The 15,373-nt window shown below is 40.7% G+C and overlaps 1 protein-coding gene across 9 annotated transcripts in view; it reads right to left on the bottom strand.

Annotated features, from left to right (window-relative positions):
- Positions 1-15,373, bottom strand: part of ANK3 (ankyrin 3) — a 358,746-nt gene that overhangs the window by 141,026 nt on the left and 202,347 nt on the right. For all 9 annotated transcript variants that reach the window (XM_040564167.1, XM_040564175.1, XM_040564176.1 and 6 more), the window contains 3 exons: positions 3,643-3,744; positions 3,079-3,177; positions 2,592-2,690 (listed from right to left, as the gene is read on the bottom strand). In XM_040564167.1, the coding sequence (XP_040420101.1) occupies positions 2,592-2,690; positions 3,079-3,177; positions 3,643-3,744 (300 nt within the window). The remainder of the gene's footprint in view (positions 1-2,591; positions 2,691-3,078; positions 3,178-3,642; positions 3,745-15,373) is intronic.

Consider the following 15,373-nt stretch of genomic DNA (forward strand, 5'->3'; position numbering starts at 1 on the left):
ACAAGGCCTAACAGTTTAGCTACGGTACAGTTAAAATTCTGTTTAATGATTACGAAAGAACCCAGAAAGTGCTTGCTGAGGAATCTAATATGCCACATTACAGGTTATTTTTATAGTGAACAGCAGTGTCTGGCATTTTTCCCTATCATTTCATGGCACACTCAATATCTGTTTACTAACTCAGCTGGAAACTAAGATTAATTTTTTTTTTTTAAGTTTTAAACATTTGTATTTAGAAAGCAAGCAGGAAATGATTCCTAATTATTAGTTTTGGAAAATAATTAATAGGTGAAATTTCTCAGAACCAAGTATTATAGCATCTGGAGGCAGAGCAGAACCTTTTCTCCTATGCTAAAGTTATTGTACAGTACTCATCATCTTTCCCCCCACACTGTGCTTTTTCATCCCTCTCAAAATAAGAGGCTGAAATTGCCAGACAGTCAACAAGCCCTAAGAAGTGGTACAAAATTCACACTTTTTTTTTTTTTTTAAGGACAGGAAGATTTGGTTAAAAAAGGCCTAACATTACTATTGCTAGTGCTATCAGGAAGGTAGAACTGTTATCTTCAAGGGAAGACAAAACAAAGCCCAACTCACACAAAACAGGGTCAGCATCAAAAAGAAATAAACAACCAAAACCTCTGGGTGGTCTCTCTGTGGGTAAGCCAAACTCAACAGAAAGTTATTATAAGCTTTAGAAAGGCTCAAGTGATGCAGAGCCACAGACAAAGCTGGTGCGGGGCAGTTTGTTAACAGGGTGCTCCAGGGACAACAAGGATCTCCCCAGGAAGACTGATCTCAGGTGGAGTCACTCCCAGGTACTGGTGTGAAATGGCCAATATAAATGTCTCTCAAGCAAAGACATCACTGGCCTTCAAATGGAGGAGGGAAATCTTTTATTCTCACATGCTAGCAGAATTAGGGTAATGTGGCCAAACCTCAGGGTGTATGGACAATGCAGTTATGTAAGGTGTTTACAATCTCAAATTATTTTTAGTTTCAGGGCTGAATACAAAAGTTCTGAGCCACAAGAAGAGACAATCCTTTCATAGCCATCCTACTTCAACAAGAAAACCACTGGAAATGTTTCTGCTTTGTTTTACTTTCTAAAAGTCATAATTTAAATTGAAACTATTTTTCTTCTCTTCAAATTCTGTAGAGCCTGAAACCAAATATTACTGTATCTAGCTAGTATAAAGGAGTGAGAAAGTGGAACCAAGTAGCCTGTTTCCTTTGTCTGGGTGAGAGAAACATGAAATACAGATCACAAATAACTAACATGCTTGAAATATTCTCTTAAATTTTTGTTTGTGTTATCTGAGAGACATTAAGAACATTTCTTTAAAATGTACTACACAACATTTTTACTGTTAATTTTTAAATTTCCTTTGTAAACAAATAACGTCTATCATGCCCACGTCTTTATAGTGCAGAATAATGGCAATACTGGGCCAGATAAGGCCACCTCCTAATCCAATCCCCCTTCTCTGACACTGCCTGCCTGCCAGCCCCTGAGCAGCAAGAACAGAAACAGGGCAGGCACCCAAGGACACCCCCTGTGACAGAGCCACCCAGCTTCCAGCTGGCTGTGGTTTATGCGTGTTTTGAACCAGCGTTTTCCTCTGTTTCATTCTGCTGCTTTGAACACCAACACTGTTTTCCCTCTTTTCAAATTTTCTATAATTGACCTAAATGTTCACTCAAAGGACTTCACGAAACTTAAAAGCTCTGCATATGCTTACAGTATCTCTTCATACACAGAAAGGAGAAGGGCTCAGTGAAGCCTGAGACACTGGATTATGTGAAACAAGATCCCTCTCATTTGAGTAAATTCTCTTCCACTGTGGTTTTATCAGTATCTCCTCTGACTCTGTAACAATTAGCAGCTCATAGGACACTGGAGGGCAGATCTAAGGCTGAAGGGTAAATGCTTTTCTCTGCTGCCTGTTACAGAAAAACTTCAAGTATCCTGCAAACACCCCTGGACATGGCTGTGCTTTTTTCATCTCCAGGGGTGTGTCTGTGTGGCTCCCAGACAGCTTAAAATGGAGATATTATTTCTATGCTTTTTCTGCTGGTGAATTAGGTGGGCAACTCAGAGTTAATCCCACCTGATGGTTGACATACCATGTGGGAAAAGACCTAAACACAATTTGGGATTTCACTGTGTCTGCAAGGGAAAAAAAGACTTGATGTCTCCATAATGCTTCTCACAGCTGACGACCTGGTGAGGGGTAGAGCAGAGGAGCTGGAAGCATTTAAAGTTTTAATTGTATGTTGAGTTACAAGGTGGGAGTGAACTCAGCACTACACTCAATAAAATGTCTGGTTCAGTAATAAAACAGCAGCTGTGTGTTTAAACTTTGTCCTTGCACCTGTCATCATTTATCTGCATTGTGTGGAACAGCCAGAAAAGGATGCTTTTTGATTTTTGCAGGACTGTATTAATCTTACTGAATATATCAAATATATTCAAGGACCAGCATTAATACTATGACTCTACCAAACAAACCTAACAACATTGTAAGGGGAGAAAGATTTTCATGTCAGCAATGTTTTTGATAGACCAAGACCCAGAAATACTACTTTACCTGAGACTGTGCATTGACATTGGCCCGATTTGTAACCAACACTTTGACTACTTCTGCTTGCCCAGCGAGGGATGCTATGTGCAATGCTGTGTTTCCTTTCTGAAACGAGAGAGTGATATTTGAAAAGAGTACAAAACTTGAAAACATGACAATGCTTTCAAGAACACGGTCCAGTCTAATATATACAGTATTTCTTTGGATAAAATACTCTTACTGAGTATTTCCAATGACTAAGTTGATTCTAGAAGATACAGAAACCTACACATGGAGACCTAAACAGAAATGTACAATTTGTTGAGTAAATCACATCCCTAATAATCTGTGACACTTACCATAATCTAAAATGTTTCTATAAGGATCCTTGAGACTGTTTCACTAGTGGGAAATGGGCAATTAGTGCTACAGTAATGTCTGTAATCAGTTGGCCAACACCTTGCACCCATGGCATAAGCGTGAACAAGAGAACAATTAGATAGGCCTGACTAACCTTTGTCGCTGCATCCACGCTGGCACCTCGCTGTATCAGTTCAGAGACAACTTCTACGTGCCCTTCTTTGGAAGCGAGATGGAGAGCATTCAGCCCATTCTATTTAAAAATATAAGGGAAAAAAAGAAAATGAAACACAAAAGACTGAACCAGGTTTTCCGTTGCACCAAACACCACATCAGGAGACGAAAGATTACATCCCAGTGAGAGGGCTGTTTCCAAAAACTATTATTATGTGAACTTTACAACCAGATAGCAATGACAGAGTATGAACTAAGTCAGGACATGCTAGTTCTGGGGTCTCAAGTTCCGTATGCTGTCCCATGACCTGATGTAAAACAAATGAAATGAAAGAATGCTAAAGAGCACAACATTCGTTAAGAGGAATTGAAATGATGTCTTGGTAAGGGGTAAAAACAAAAGTTTCACTTGGGTAAGATACGTAAACATGGCTCATCAAAAAACAAACATAAGTTATCGCTGACATGAAGCGCAAATATATAAACAGATGCAAGAAAGAGGGAGAGAGCATATCAAGCAAATTTCATGAAAGTATTTTTCAACCTGATTAGAAATGTTGATGTCTACTCCACTTTTTAAGTAGTCAAGAGCCTTTTCCAAGTTGCCAGCTCGAGCAGCTCTCAAGTAACTTGCATTCGTGTCAGACTAGAAGAAAGAAGGAAAAACTCTATTAGAAATTACAGCACCATATAGAAATATATTCCCTTGACAAAGAAGTTACTTATGACACAATGTATTGTGCACACATTTAACTAGGCAGGGAAGGATTTCAAACTGAGTTATCAAATATGGGTTAAATCCTGCCCTCCTTGCTTATGCAAACTCCCTGTGGTGTAAACAGGTTTTCCACCTGACTAGGCAGCACCACATTTGACTTCAGACATAAACGTCAATTATGCAGCACTGTCTAACACACAAGTCTAGTAGCCAGGGACACATCTGGTACTCAGCAAGGAAGACAAACATGGTGAGACTCAGGATAGGACTCCATGGAAACCATTCTGCTCTTTCCAACAGAGCTGCATCATCTTCAACATCCAAGCTGAACAGACTGGACCAGTACTATGAGATCTTACATGACAGATTAAAAAGCAAAATACTCTGTGTTGAAAGGCTGGACTACCTGAATGAAAACCATGATTCTATGAGATAAGGCATTTTACAATCTAGTGACTTGATAATGTTTTATTTTCCCCATTCTCCCTCACTTTATGGCACATTTTGATTACAATATTTGTCCACATTTCAGTGAAGTAATCAGAAATCCCTAGGTACAATGCCATTATCTCTTCACTGCATATTAATTTTTTTTTCAGATCTTCTTTTCAGGATGGCTTTCAAATTTGCTTTATTATGACCTCAGCTTGAATGTCAGGATGGCAGAAAGGATGGTTAAGTCATGAAAGAGATCGCTGAAAAGTAATTCCCATCCCCAGAGGGTTTTAACAATGAGTTATGCAAATAATCACAAAGAATGGTTTAGATAATGCTGATCCTGCCTTGGAGCAAGTGGAATGAACGGTGTTAGCTTTCAAGAGGGACAAAATCATATAATCTTTGATTTTATCTGTACCAGAGCTTCCCCTGCCATCTTGGGAAGTCAACGCATCTTTTTGTGCCTGAGAGGAACTGTCACGTTTTTTCTCAGTATCATTTCATCACAGGCTTCCATCACTGCAGCTTTAAATGCTCTAAGATCCTGTAAGGTTCTAAAAGAATGCAGTGATTACCTTTAGAGGAACAAAATAAAGGCAGTAACTGCTGAAATATAAAACATCCTGGCACCAACACTCAGTTACTTATCCAGCACTTAACTGATTTTTTTCATTCCCCATTTTCTAGATTTGCTATAGACTTTTCTCCTCTCCTGTCAATGCAGCTGCTGCAAACTGGATGTTCTGTTCAAGCACTGCCTCCAAGCCCATCTGAAGTCACTTTCTCATGCAGGATGAAGCAATCCTGGGCATAATGACAGCAAAACAGCAAGCTGCATGAAGACGGCTTTCCTGCTTGCACAGGGACAAGCTACAAAGCTCTTTCACTAGTACTTTCAATAAGAGAAGCTCTCTCTTTCAAGGACAGAACCACTACTTACAGACTCTTCATTTTCTTCTAAGTTCTGTCCACACAGCATTATACTTTTGATGTTTAATCACTAATGTACGATCTTCTTTGCTCTTAATTTTTATTTTCCAAGCACACCATGCTGATCATTACAATTGAATACAAATCAATTTCTGTGATATGCTTCCAACAAAACAGCCCTCAAATACCAATGTTCAGTTCGGCTCTATCCAAAGCAAGGTGCTACTACAAGCTGCATGGTGAGAACTGTAAAGAATATGGGGAAAAATAGCTGCCTGGAGAGACACAGTAGAACAATGGCATTTGGAAGATCATCTGAACCGTGCGATGCAGATTATTACAGGAGACAGGCCATTTTCTCAGTGCTTAGCAACAGCAGTCATTGGGGTAAAAAACAGGTCAGCACTTTATCAGCATTACCAAAGGTATGAGGAAGGGCTTAATAGACCAGGAGCCTTTTTTGTCACAGCGCAATGGCATGTCTGTTTGGCACAGTCAGCAGGTGGATGATAATTAACATCAGCTGTTTACAGCTGCTTCTGGGTGGGGAAGCGATGCACCAGACAAGCTTGCTATGAAAAAATCAGTTCCAGCTAGTCACATTAATTCCTGCCAGACAAGAAACATGCTGGTACTCAGAAACATTTGAACCTTTCTATTTGCTCAAGCAAAATGCAGGGAAATGGAAAAAAAAAAAGGAGGAAGAAGGAATGATAAATGGCTAATATTCACATTAATGGCAAACTGCTGTCTCACTGCAGAGGAACAGCAGTGCTAGTGTCTTTTAAGGACTTCTCCTAGAAGCACTTGTTCTATAAAGAGGGAGGACAAAGGTTAGGTCACACTCCCAGCGTGGGGATGTATAAAAATGTTTCAAATCAAGCCAGCTCAGGTGCTGCTAAGTGATGCACCAATCTATTCCTGAAAGCCCTCAAGCCAAGAGAATGCCTCCCTTTGCCAGTCACCACTGAGAACTCGCTTGTTTTGCTCAAATTACCAGCAACAGCCCTGCCAGCAGCAGCCAGGGGAGGCAGGTTGGGGGGGGGACAGAGCCACGCTTACCAGCTCTCACTGTGCAAACCAGGAAGAACAGTGCAGACGTGCAGAGGCACTGCAGTAAGAACCTGGAAGCACCCAGAGAAATTGCCACTCAGAACACGTTGGGGCTAACAAAAACTCTCCTACACTTCAGGTGGTCTGAGCTGGCACTCCCAGCTTCCACACTAACGGCTTCCAGTTGCTTGAATGTGATGGAGCTCGTGTGAAACTGCACAAGCTGCCTTCACAGCCAGGGTGTAACACATCCCTATGTACTGAGAAAGGCAATAGCAATGCTGTTCTAGCTACAAGTGCAGAGCACAGCACTGTATGGGCTGCTGCAGGGAAAGTTAACTCCATCCCAGCCAGACCCAGTACACTAACCTTGGCCAAAGCTCCGAAGTCCTCAGACTGAGTAAAAATTCACCCTTTCTAGGGCACCAACCACCGAAATTTTGAGGGGACAACAAATTGAGGTTGTATAATTGTGCAGAAAGTTCAACAGGGCTTCTGGGATTCTCTCCATCCATTATGGTCTCTGCCATAAGCAGAAACACGCAGTAACACCAGACAGAAAAGTGAGCCAGCATCTTTGGAAACCGAAATCAATTCAAGCCTCTCTAAAAGCAGCACTGCCAGCTTCCAGTTTCCCTATGACTAAGGCATTATTTCAGACCTACTCCAATGGAGAAGAGTCTTACAAGCTTTTTCTATCTTACAAAATGACTTGAATACTCTTGTTTTTAAGGCATTCCATTTCCAAAAACCAGGAGAACTAACAAACCATATGCAACTTTTACAAAAGCTAAGCACAGAGGTCAATCACCTCCTTTCCCAATTAAACAAGCAAATGCACAAAAACAGTTTTAACAAGGAAAATACTGTTCAGTGACTGCAATCAAGAACTCATGGGGACAAGCTCCACAGCACCTGGAGCAACCTTTCAAAGATGACAAAAAGATTTTGCATTCCAGAATCACGGGCAGCAGCCAACTTCTCACCTGAACAAGGAGGGTGAAATCAGAAGGTGAAATTCCACTTAAATATGGGTTACCCTGCAGTGCTAATGGTGCTCTCCCACCTTCTATGATTTGCATGCTGAGTGCAGTATTACAATAATACGGTTTAAGCTCCTAATCTGCTCCAAGTCTTGGGACTTGCAAGTGGTATCTACTGTTGCTTGTGGACTGGAGAAACATATTTTACAGTTTACAGTCACTTCTCAGTTTTATATTCCACCATCATTTCAGCCAAACCCACTGAATTTCCAGAACACAGCCATATACAGAAAAGTTTCAAATAGAACAAGATGCAAAACCACCAAAATAAATCAGCTACAACTGACACAAATCAATTAAATCCCATCCTTCCCCAAACATGGGGCAAATAAGCCCATCCCAGAAAATGGCAGAGAGACCAGTAGATGTGAACTTTGCTTGTCTAAGCTGTCTGCTTATTATAGCTGACCAGAAATCATCCATCTGGATTTCTAATGAAAAAAAAACATTTTTACACAAAATCTATTTCTAGTATTATCATAATATTTTTATTTTGCACTGGGGCAGTAAGAAAATACATGCACTAGACTTCTGAGTCATCCTGTGTTGAACTACTTTATTCAATAAAAGGGCAATATTGTATTTTGATAGTCCACAGCTGAACTGCAGAGCTGCTACGTACAGTTCAGGTGCCTCACGTGCCTTTTCTGCCCCTGTGGCAGTAGAGCCCACATGGCGTTTGGGAGTTTCAAGTCACAGGGATACTTCAGTGACTCGTGGTGATACAGTTCAACAGTGAGAACCAGCCGACAGAGGCAAACAAGGGTATGAGGCAACAGAACTACCACTTCCATGATTCACAGACCAGGACAGAAACTTTAAAAAAAAAAAAAAAAAAAGAGAGAGAGAAATTGATCAAAAAACATCAAACCGAAACATTCACATTTCTGGGCCTAAAATTTTCTCGACTTTACATTTCTATTTTAAGCCTAAATTTGATATTTAAAATTATTTTCTTTTCCAAATACTACAATGAAATGGAGCAGTGCCATTTCCTATTGGCACTTTTTTGCTTAAGACAGAGACTCTTGGAGTCCCTGATAGAGCCTATAATTGCCACTGCATTGCATAGGCAGGAACAGCATCAGAGCTGAGGCTCAAATCACTGAAGGATTTTAGAGTCCAAATAAGTTTAACAATAATGTTAGTAATTATTTATCCAGATTGTCATCATGCCTGGGAGCCCATGTAAAAGGCTGGTCAAGGACCTGTTATGTTAAATGCATTAAATAATGCAGTAAGGAACAAAAGAGGTTTACACGTGGGACAGTCAGGCAGGTAAGTGCTCCCTGGTGGGTCACTGCTCTTTCACAGCCACCTCCACTTCCCACCCTAGCCAGTGTCTGAAAGACAAGCTGCCTACAGACAGCACATCTACAGGGCATTTCCTTAACGGACCTAAAAAAAACCCTCCATTCTTAATTATTCAAACCTCAATATTCCCAAGAGGCATCCTGTATGCTAGCAGTCTATTCAGATCCCCCACTTCCTTTTTTTTTTTTTTTTTTTTAATCAATCCCAATATGAAATGAAGATGAGAATTTGCTTGTGATTCTCCACAGTCTTGACAAATACCAAGAGAACAACAGGCATGGGATATACATCAAAACAGCCTGAACCTCAGATGTTCTTACACTCAGCCACGAAGATTGCAGCCCTTCTTCTTGTGCATTCGGCACAGGCTTTATCCCCTAAAGCCTTTCACTGCTCTCTGTTGTGTTCCCTATGGATACTGCCTTTTCATTCTCTATATCCAGACCTAAATTAGTATCATTGTTCTTACAATTGTTTTCATTCTTGGAGACACACACCTCAGATCCTGCGCACAGCATTTACTTCTGGAATGGCAGACAGTATTTCATAAATAGTGAATTTATGAGAGTACCAGCATTGATGTGTGCATAATAACAAGCATTTTCTTCATAGATGTTAAGACTTGTTTCTTCCCCGCTGTACTTTCTGGAAGAAAAAGGAACCATTTCTGGTTTTAAGAAATGCATAAATGCAGACTGGCTAATGAACAGAGCGCTTATGCAATGCACACTTTTTTTTAAATTTTGTGTATTCCCCTTCCATGTCCTACAGTGCAACTCACCTCTCTAACACAAAGCATGATGACGAACTCGCAAGGCTGCCTGCAGCCCTGAGGAGGTTTCCCAGTCTGGAGCTCATTTTAACAGCATTCATCCCAGGGATGTCTCTGGAAAGGGCTGAGGCTGGATGAGCTGTGCTGGCAACAGTGCTCCACTTCCCAGCCCTTCTTTACCCTACGGCCCTCTAGTCCCTGTGACATGCAAGGGTAAGACCTGAGACCATTGCCCTGTTCTGAAGAAAAGCTATGTAAGTAAGTTAAAAACACTCTTGTTACAGGAAAGAGTAATTCTTAAGTCAGTTGGATACTACCTTAAGCCTCCATTTTAAAACAGAAAATGCTGATGCTGACTCACACTAGCAAATACATATTCGGTATCTTTTTCTGCAAGTGCTCACAGTGAAGTAAGAGGGTATTTATCATGAGTAAAGACAGAATCTGTTAGCAAATATCGCACCGACTGTCAGCCCAAGTTTTGGCTTGGCTTTTCCATGGGAATAGAGAGGGTCCCTCCAGAAAACTGAGAGCTTATGTATTATTTAGCAGACCCCTACGGTGTAAAGCCATTATCTTCAACATGCACAGCCCCTCTCCCATATTGACAGTATTTTTATTATGGCTCATCCCTTTTGCCTTTGTGTTCTGCTTACAGTGACTTCTTTTTCAGATTAAAAATCCGGACTTTTTTTTTTTTTTTTTTTGCATTGAGAGCAGGGTTTTGTTTTTCACTCCATCTTTAACAGTAGCTGTTGTGAAGGGAAACCCCCAGCAGGTTCCCATTGTGCTGGAGCAGGATGCATTCTGGCTTGAGTCCCAACAAAAAGATGCTAACGATGCCTAACATTTGTTGCGGGGGGGGGGGGGGGGGGGGGGGTGGGGGGGGTTGGGAAGCAATGACCTTATTTTAAGTGATGAACTTATGTTACTTCCATTTGGAAACGTGCTCAATAAAATTAGTCTTGCAGGAGCATGAGATGACCTGAGAAAACAGCTGATAGCGTGTGCGCTTATTTTGGTAAGGGTGGGCTTTCTGCAACTGACAGATTTTTTCTTTGGTGCAAGGCCCAACTCTGACAGGTAAGAAGCACTACACTGGAAACTGGAGGTCCTCAGCATTTCCTACATTTTGCTCCTATGTTAATTTAGGATTTTCCTCCAGGCAAATGTCTTACATTCACTTGGTAAGGGATAAATATTTCAGTTAAATTATACAGGCCTGTTAACAGCAATAGCTGAACCAAGTGAACTAAGCTGGCCATATGATTTTCTAGGGGAGATTCTTCATCCCTTCACCCTCCTACCTCATAACTAAATCTGCATTAGAAAATTTCACTTGCATCTTCTTCAGTAGAAAAGGGGCTGGTTGGATGGGATGGATGATAAAGTGTTCTCTGTACAAACAACTAAGGCTGTACTCATGCTTTACATACCACACCGCAGTGTTTTCTTCTGATAAGAATGTGACAGCCTGGGGCCAACTGCTATCTGCAGTTCTGCTGTTAATTATCCTTCAGAGATGCTCTTGGGATCACAGCCTTAAAAACAACCACAGGGCAAGAGGAAAAGCTCCATTCCCACTGCCTGAAAATTCAAAGGATACATCCTTTGGCTAGGGAAAGCTAGCTATTTTAAATATGATTGTAGAATTATAAATGATTTAATTACTGGTCAAAAAACAAAATCCCTCCACTTGTTTGTCTTATCATGGAATTTAATCGTCAGTTTTCTTGGTCGTATTATTGTACTATGTATGATAAACTAGCCAAAATATTGTACTATTTACTATGTCCCCATAACTTGCCCTATTTGAACTATGTAACTGTGATCCAATTTCCAACAGTTAAAAAAAATTTCACTGGTTTCAGGCTGTGTGAAATCCCTCTTCTTGGTCATACCTGTGGAGACTAAAGTATCTCATATTTCTGCAGCAATTGCACCTGACTTCACAATCAACAGTACTTGCAACTACAAGGGCTCTATCCCTTTGCAGTAGTCAACCTAATATGTTCACAGAGAAAAAAATATTACAAGAAAAATAACACATTTAATCAGTCCAAGCAATTTTCAAGATGTATTTTAGATTCTGCTCCTCCCTTCTAGAAATCTTAGACCAAAACAGGAAAAAAAAACAACACAAACAAAGAAGTTTCTTTCCTTATTGGACCACAAGACAAGGTAAGGCTGACATGCAGATTTAGCAGGTATCTTTTTGAAGATCATTTACAAAACCCTAGCTGTCTCAGCAAAATGCTGAATCTGTGCTCAGTGTTACCACTGAAAATGAGCCACCTGTATTTGATCAGAAGATGGCTGAAAAGGACCCAGACCAGGTCAGGCTGGGGCACACAAGAACATTTCACACCTCCCAGTGCAAGAGGTGTTTATGACTGCCTTTAACAGTATCAGGAGGCCTGGAGTGAGTTGTTTGCATGCAATGACAAACATCTCCTGTGAAGCTGTGACGCAGCTCTCCTCCTGTACAAGTTGCCTGGACTTTACGCATGCGGTCTTCTCCAGTGGACAATAAATCTAGCCATTCATGAGAACTGTGATGCAACTAATCCTGCCCTGGGTGTCTTTAAATGTCTGAATGACTGCTTCCTGAGGGAACTCAAACACAGAATGGAAATGGAAAGCAGCTGTTACTCTTTGTTTCTACAAAGAGTGAAGGTGTGTGATTTCCAAGGCACAAAAGACATGCACAGAGTTAAATGGGAAACCCTTGCAGAACATCCACATTACATGGATGTTATGTTCAACATGTTTATACCTGGTGAAAATCCCCCTAAAGCTGCCATTTCCATCCATAGTAGTTACTTGTCACCACAGATATTCAACAAATACAGAACAATTTAACTGGAATTCTAATTAATGTCTGACAACCCCATAAAAAGCACCTGAAATGACATCAAAGCAATCCCCCAGGGCCAATGTTCAGACAGGAGGCAAGGGTCTATGCAACTTGCAATCCTCTTTGCCAGCTTGCACTGATGAGGTTTTCAGACTCTAAAAACACAATTTTGATGTGTCGGCTTCCCCTGAAGAATTTATGAAAACATTTACAAGTATGAATGTGTTAAATTAGTGACACCAAAAGCAAGATCCTCATTTTTCTGGACTACAAATTGACATACATCTGCACAACTACACAGACTGAGTATGCATGAACAAACAATAAATCATGAAAATTTTCTTTTAATGGGAAAATATCATCCCTTTAGTACTGACTTTTGAGCTATGAGACCACCCTGTGTGAAAATACAAACCTGAACAACAAGGTAAATTGGGACACACTGTTCAAGATCATAAAAGCAGAGAAATCACTGGTTTTACCAGTGAGTCCATGTACTACGTTAGGACCAACTCAAATATATTACCAATGAAAAGCATCCAGTACAGTTTAGGACAAAAACATTTCAGCATCTAAAATTCAAAATTTGTTCTCTGGTCTGACAGCCTCAGCTTCTTGAAGTTTGTTTCAAACTCCGGGAAGCAACTCCTAAGTCTGCAATGACTCATCTCTTACTCTCTGAAGTTTTGTTTTTGTGCACTTTTAAGTATGAAGTAAATCACTGACTTTCCTAACTGCTTTTGCAGTCACAAAGAGCTAGAGAAAGGCTGGATATGCTCAGAGGGTTTCTTCTTATGTTTATATTCACCACAAGATAACAACTCTCTTATATGTCAAGGCAGATGAGACGCCATTGATCCACTCCCTGCTATTTTTCTCTCAGAAACTGGGTACACAATGAGCACAGAGGTAATTTCAGCACATCTCAGGCTCAAATTTAAAGCCATTGCTGTGCCAAAATCGCATTGTTCAGATCACTGAATGAAGGCATGAATTATGACCATTGGTCCACCTCCTGTTCTAACCTGTGTACCTAGTTCTGGAATCAGGATCCAGAAAGGAGAGGAAAAAAATAAACAACCCTATTTAAAACATTTTAAAAGCGTACTTACTTGTAATTTCAGATACATCCCCTCTGAAGTTAACGGTAGAAATAATGGTAGAGCATAAGCCTAAATCAGATAATATTGCTGACTTTAGGGAGGGAGATTTTATTTGGTCAAAGTGAGCTCTCTGCAAGACTACTAAGTAAACATGCTTCAATCAGACGTGGTTAAGTGAAATTTACTGGTGATAAAGTAGAGTGAACTGCATGTCAGTGCTTAATACAACTTTTCTTTAAATAAACTGCAGGAAATAAACTATATGGACAGGCTACTGAACTTCTTTTAGACAAACTATGAGCTTTTACTACAGTGAAGCTGGAATTTTCCTGCTCTGTTTCTACGTTTCCATTTTATACCCTCATTCAAACCAAAATAATTCTGCCTTGGAAGTTTGATCATTATTAAATCAAAAGATTGTTTGATGATAACTGGTCAAGCCATTTCTGAAGTGGCAATAATATATGCACCAACACACCCATTTACACTACAAGTATCACAAATCCCACATGCAATTAAAGCGTGCACTTTTGTGGGCTTAAGAGGCATTTGAACGGCTAGTTGTAAAGCTATCTAGTTTAAAAGCTTTGATACTTTTCACTCAGGATCCTTACAGGATTCACAAACCTCTACCAGTTTATAAGTGTCAACCATACAGGTTTCCTAGCAGGCATTATAACCTCTGACAGAAGCAAAGAGCATCTTCCAATTTACACACCTGCATACCTTGCTTTTCCGGCTGGAAAAGCCCATGTGGCTCATGTGACAGATACAGAATCCGAGGGGTCAGTGGGAATTACCAAAGAGCTTCCAGGTACTAAGATGACTCCCAGGGCAAGATTTGCAACACAACACATAAACCTGATAACAGTCAGTTCTGCAGGGCTGGTTAGAGGCATCACATGAGCTTTGTAATAGCAGTTCACTTTAGCAGAGCTTGTAACATTTACAGAACAATCTGTCCTGGCCTCTTTGTATAGACCTGCTGTGAAATATATATGGCCTGGTACAATGAGAAGCTATCAATGGAACCAATAAACCAACAGATTCAAACACACCCCAGGGCCAGAGGCTGGCTGAGGTACCTGTGGTTGTTCAGGAGAAAAACCTGGCTAGCGCTTCTCAAACTCATGAGGACATTTGTACACAGTAGAGGTAACAGCTTTTAAACGTAGGAGCTGAGCAGCCTGCCGGGAGACAAGTTTATGTTCAGACCAAAGACGCCTGAGTCCTATTAGAGAATAGCACCAGTGGATACTCTGGGTGGCGTTGTCTTGGCCATGCTGTTCTATGGGAGCTGAATTTCCCCACCAAACACAACCTGCCTTTATCTTGTTTCGGTGGGATTCTGCTGTCGTGGATATGACCCAGTAACTCCTGATCCATTTGAATCCACCCCGCTGCTATCAACCACAAAAGCACGGCAGAGCAAGCCACAGCAGGAATTATGCAGGGTGCTTGTCTGCTGCACACAGAGAAAACAGTACGTTTTGCTCCTCACTCCGCACATTCCAGATTTGAGAATTAACCCAGATACCAACGGGAAAATTGCTTTTCCCAGCCTAAGCACTGAAATCAGCAAGCAAGAACTACAAATCACACAGCCCTTCGACTGTTATCAGCAGTTTTAAACTAGAATCAAGCACTGCTTCTAAACACAGAGCTCTGTTTTGAAAAAGGAGTCTGACCCACCAGTGGGGCAACAGCTGCCTTGTCTGCCTGGACGACCGCAGAGGCTAGTACAACCAGGCTCTGTCTAGGGTCAGGGTTTACAGGTACCAACAGGATGAAGCCAGTGAGTAACACCGAGAACAATCTTAGCTCTACAGGTATTCTGAGGTGAACAGAGAGGGAAAGAGAATATAACATTGCTTGCTTTTATTCTTCAAGTGAGAAAAAGATGATCAAGTATACAGACAAATCACAGGTTTGGAGTCCTTTTGAAGAACTCTGTTAATTTGAATATCAAGGGAGGTACTTCAGCTTTTTTTTTTTTTTTTTTGACAAAAATAAAAACAACAGAACTATTTGAACATTTTACTTCACC

The sequence above is a fragment of the Cygnus olor genome, chromosome 7 (assembly GCF_009769625.2).
Source record: "Cygnus olor isolate bCygOlo1 chromosome 7, bCygOlo1.pri.v2, whole genome shotgun sequence".
In the NCBI taxonomy this organism is placed as follows: domain Eukaryota; kingdom Metazoa; phylum Chordata; class Aves; order Anseriformes; family Anatidae; genus Cygnus; species Cygnus olor.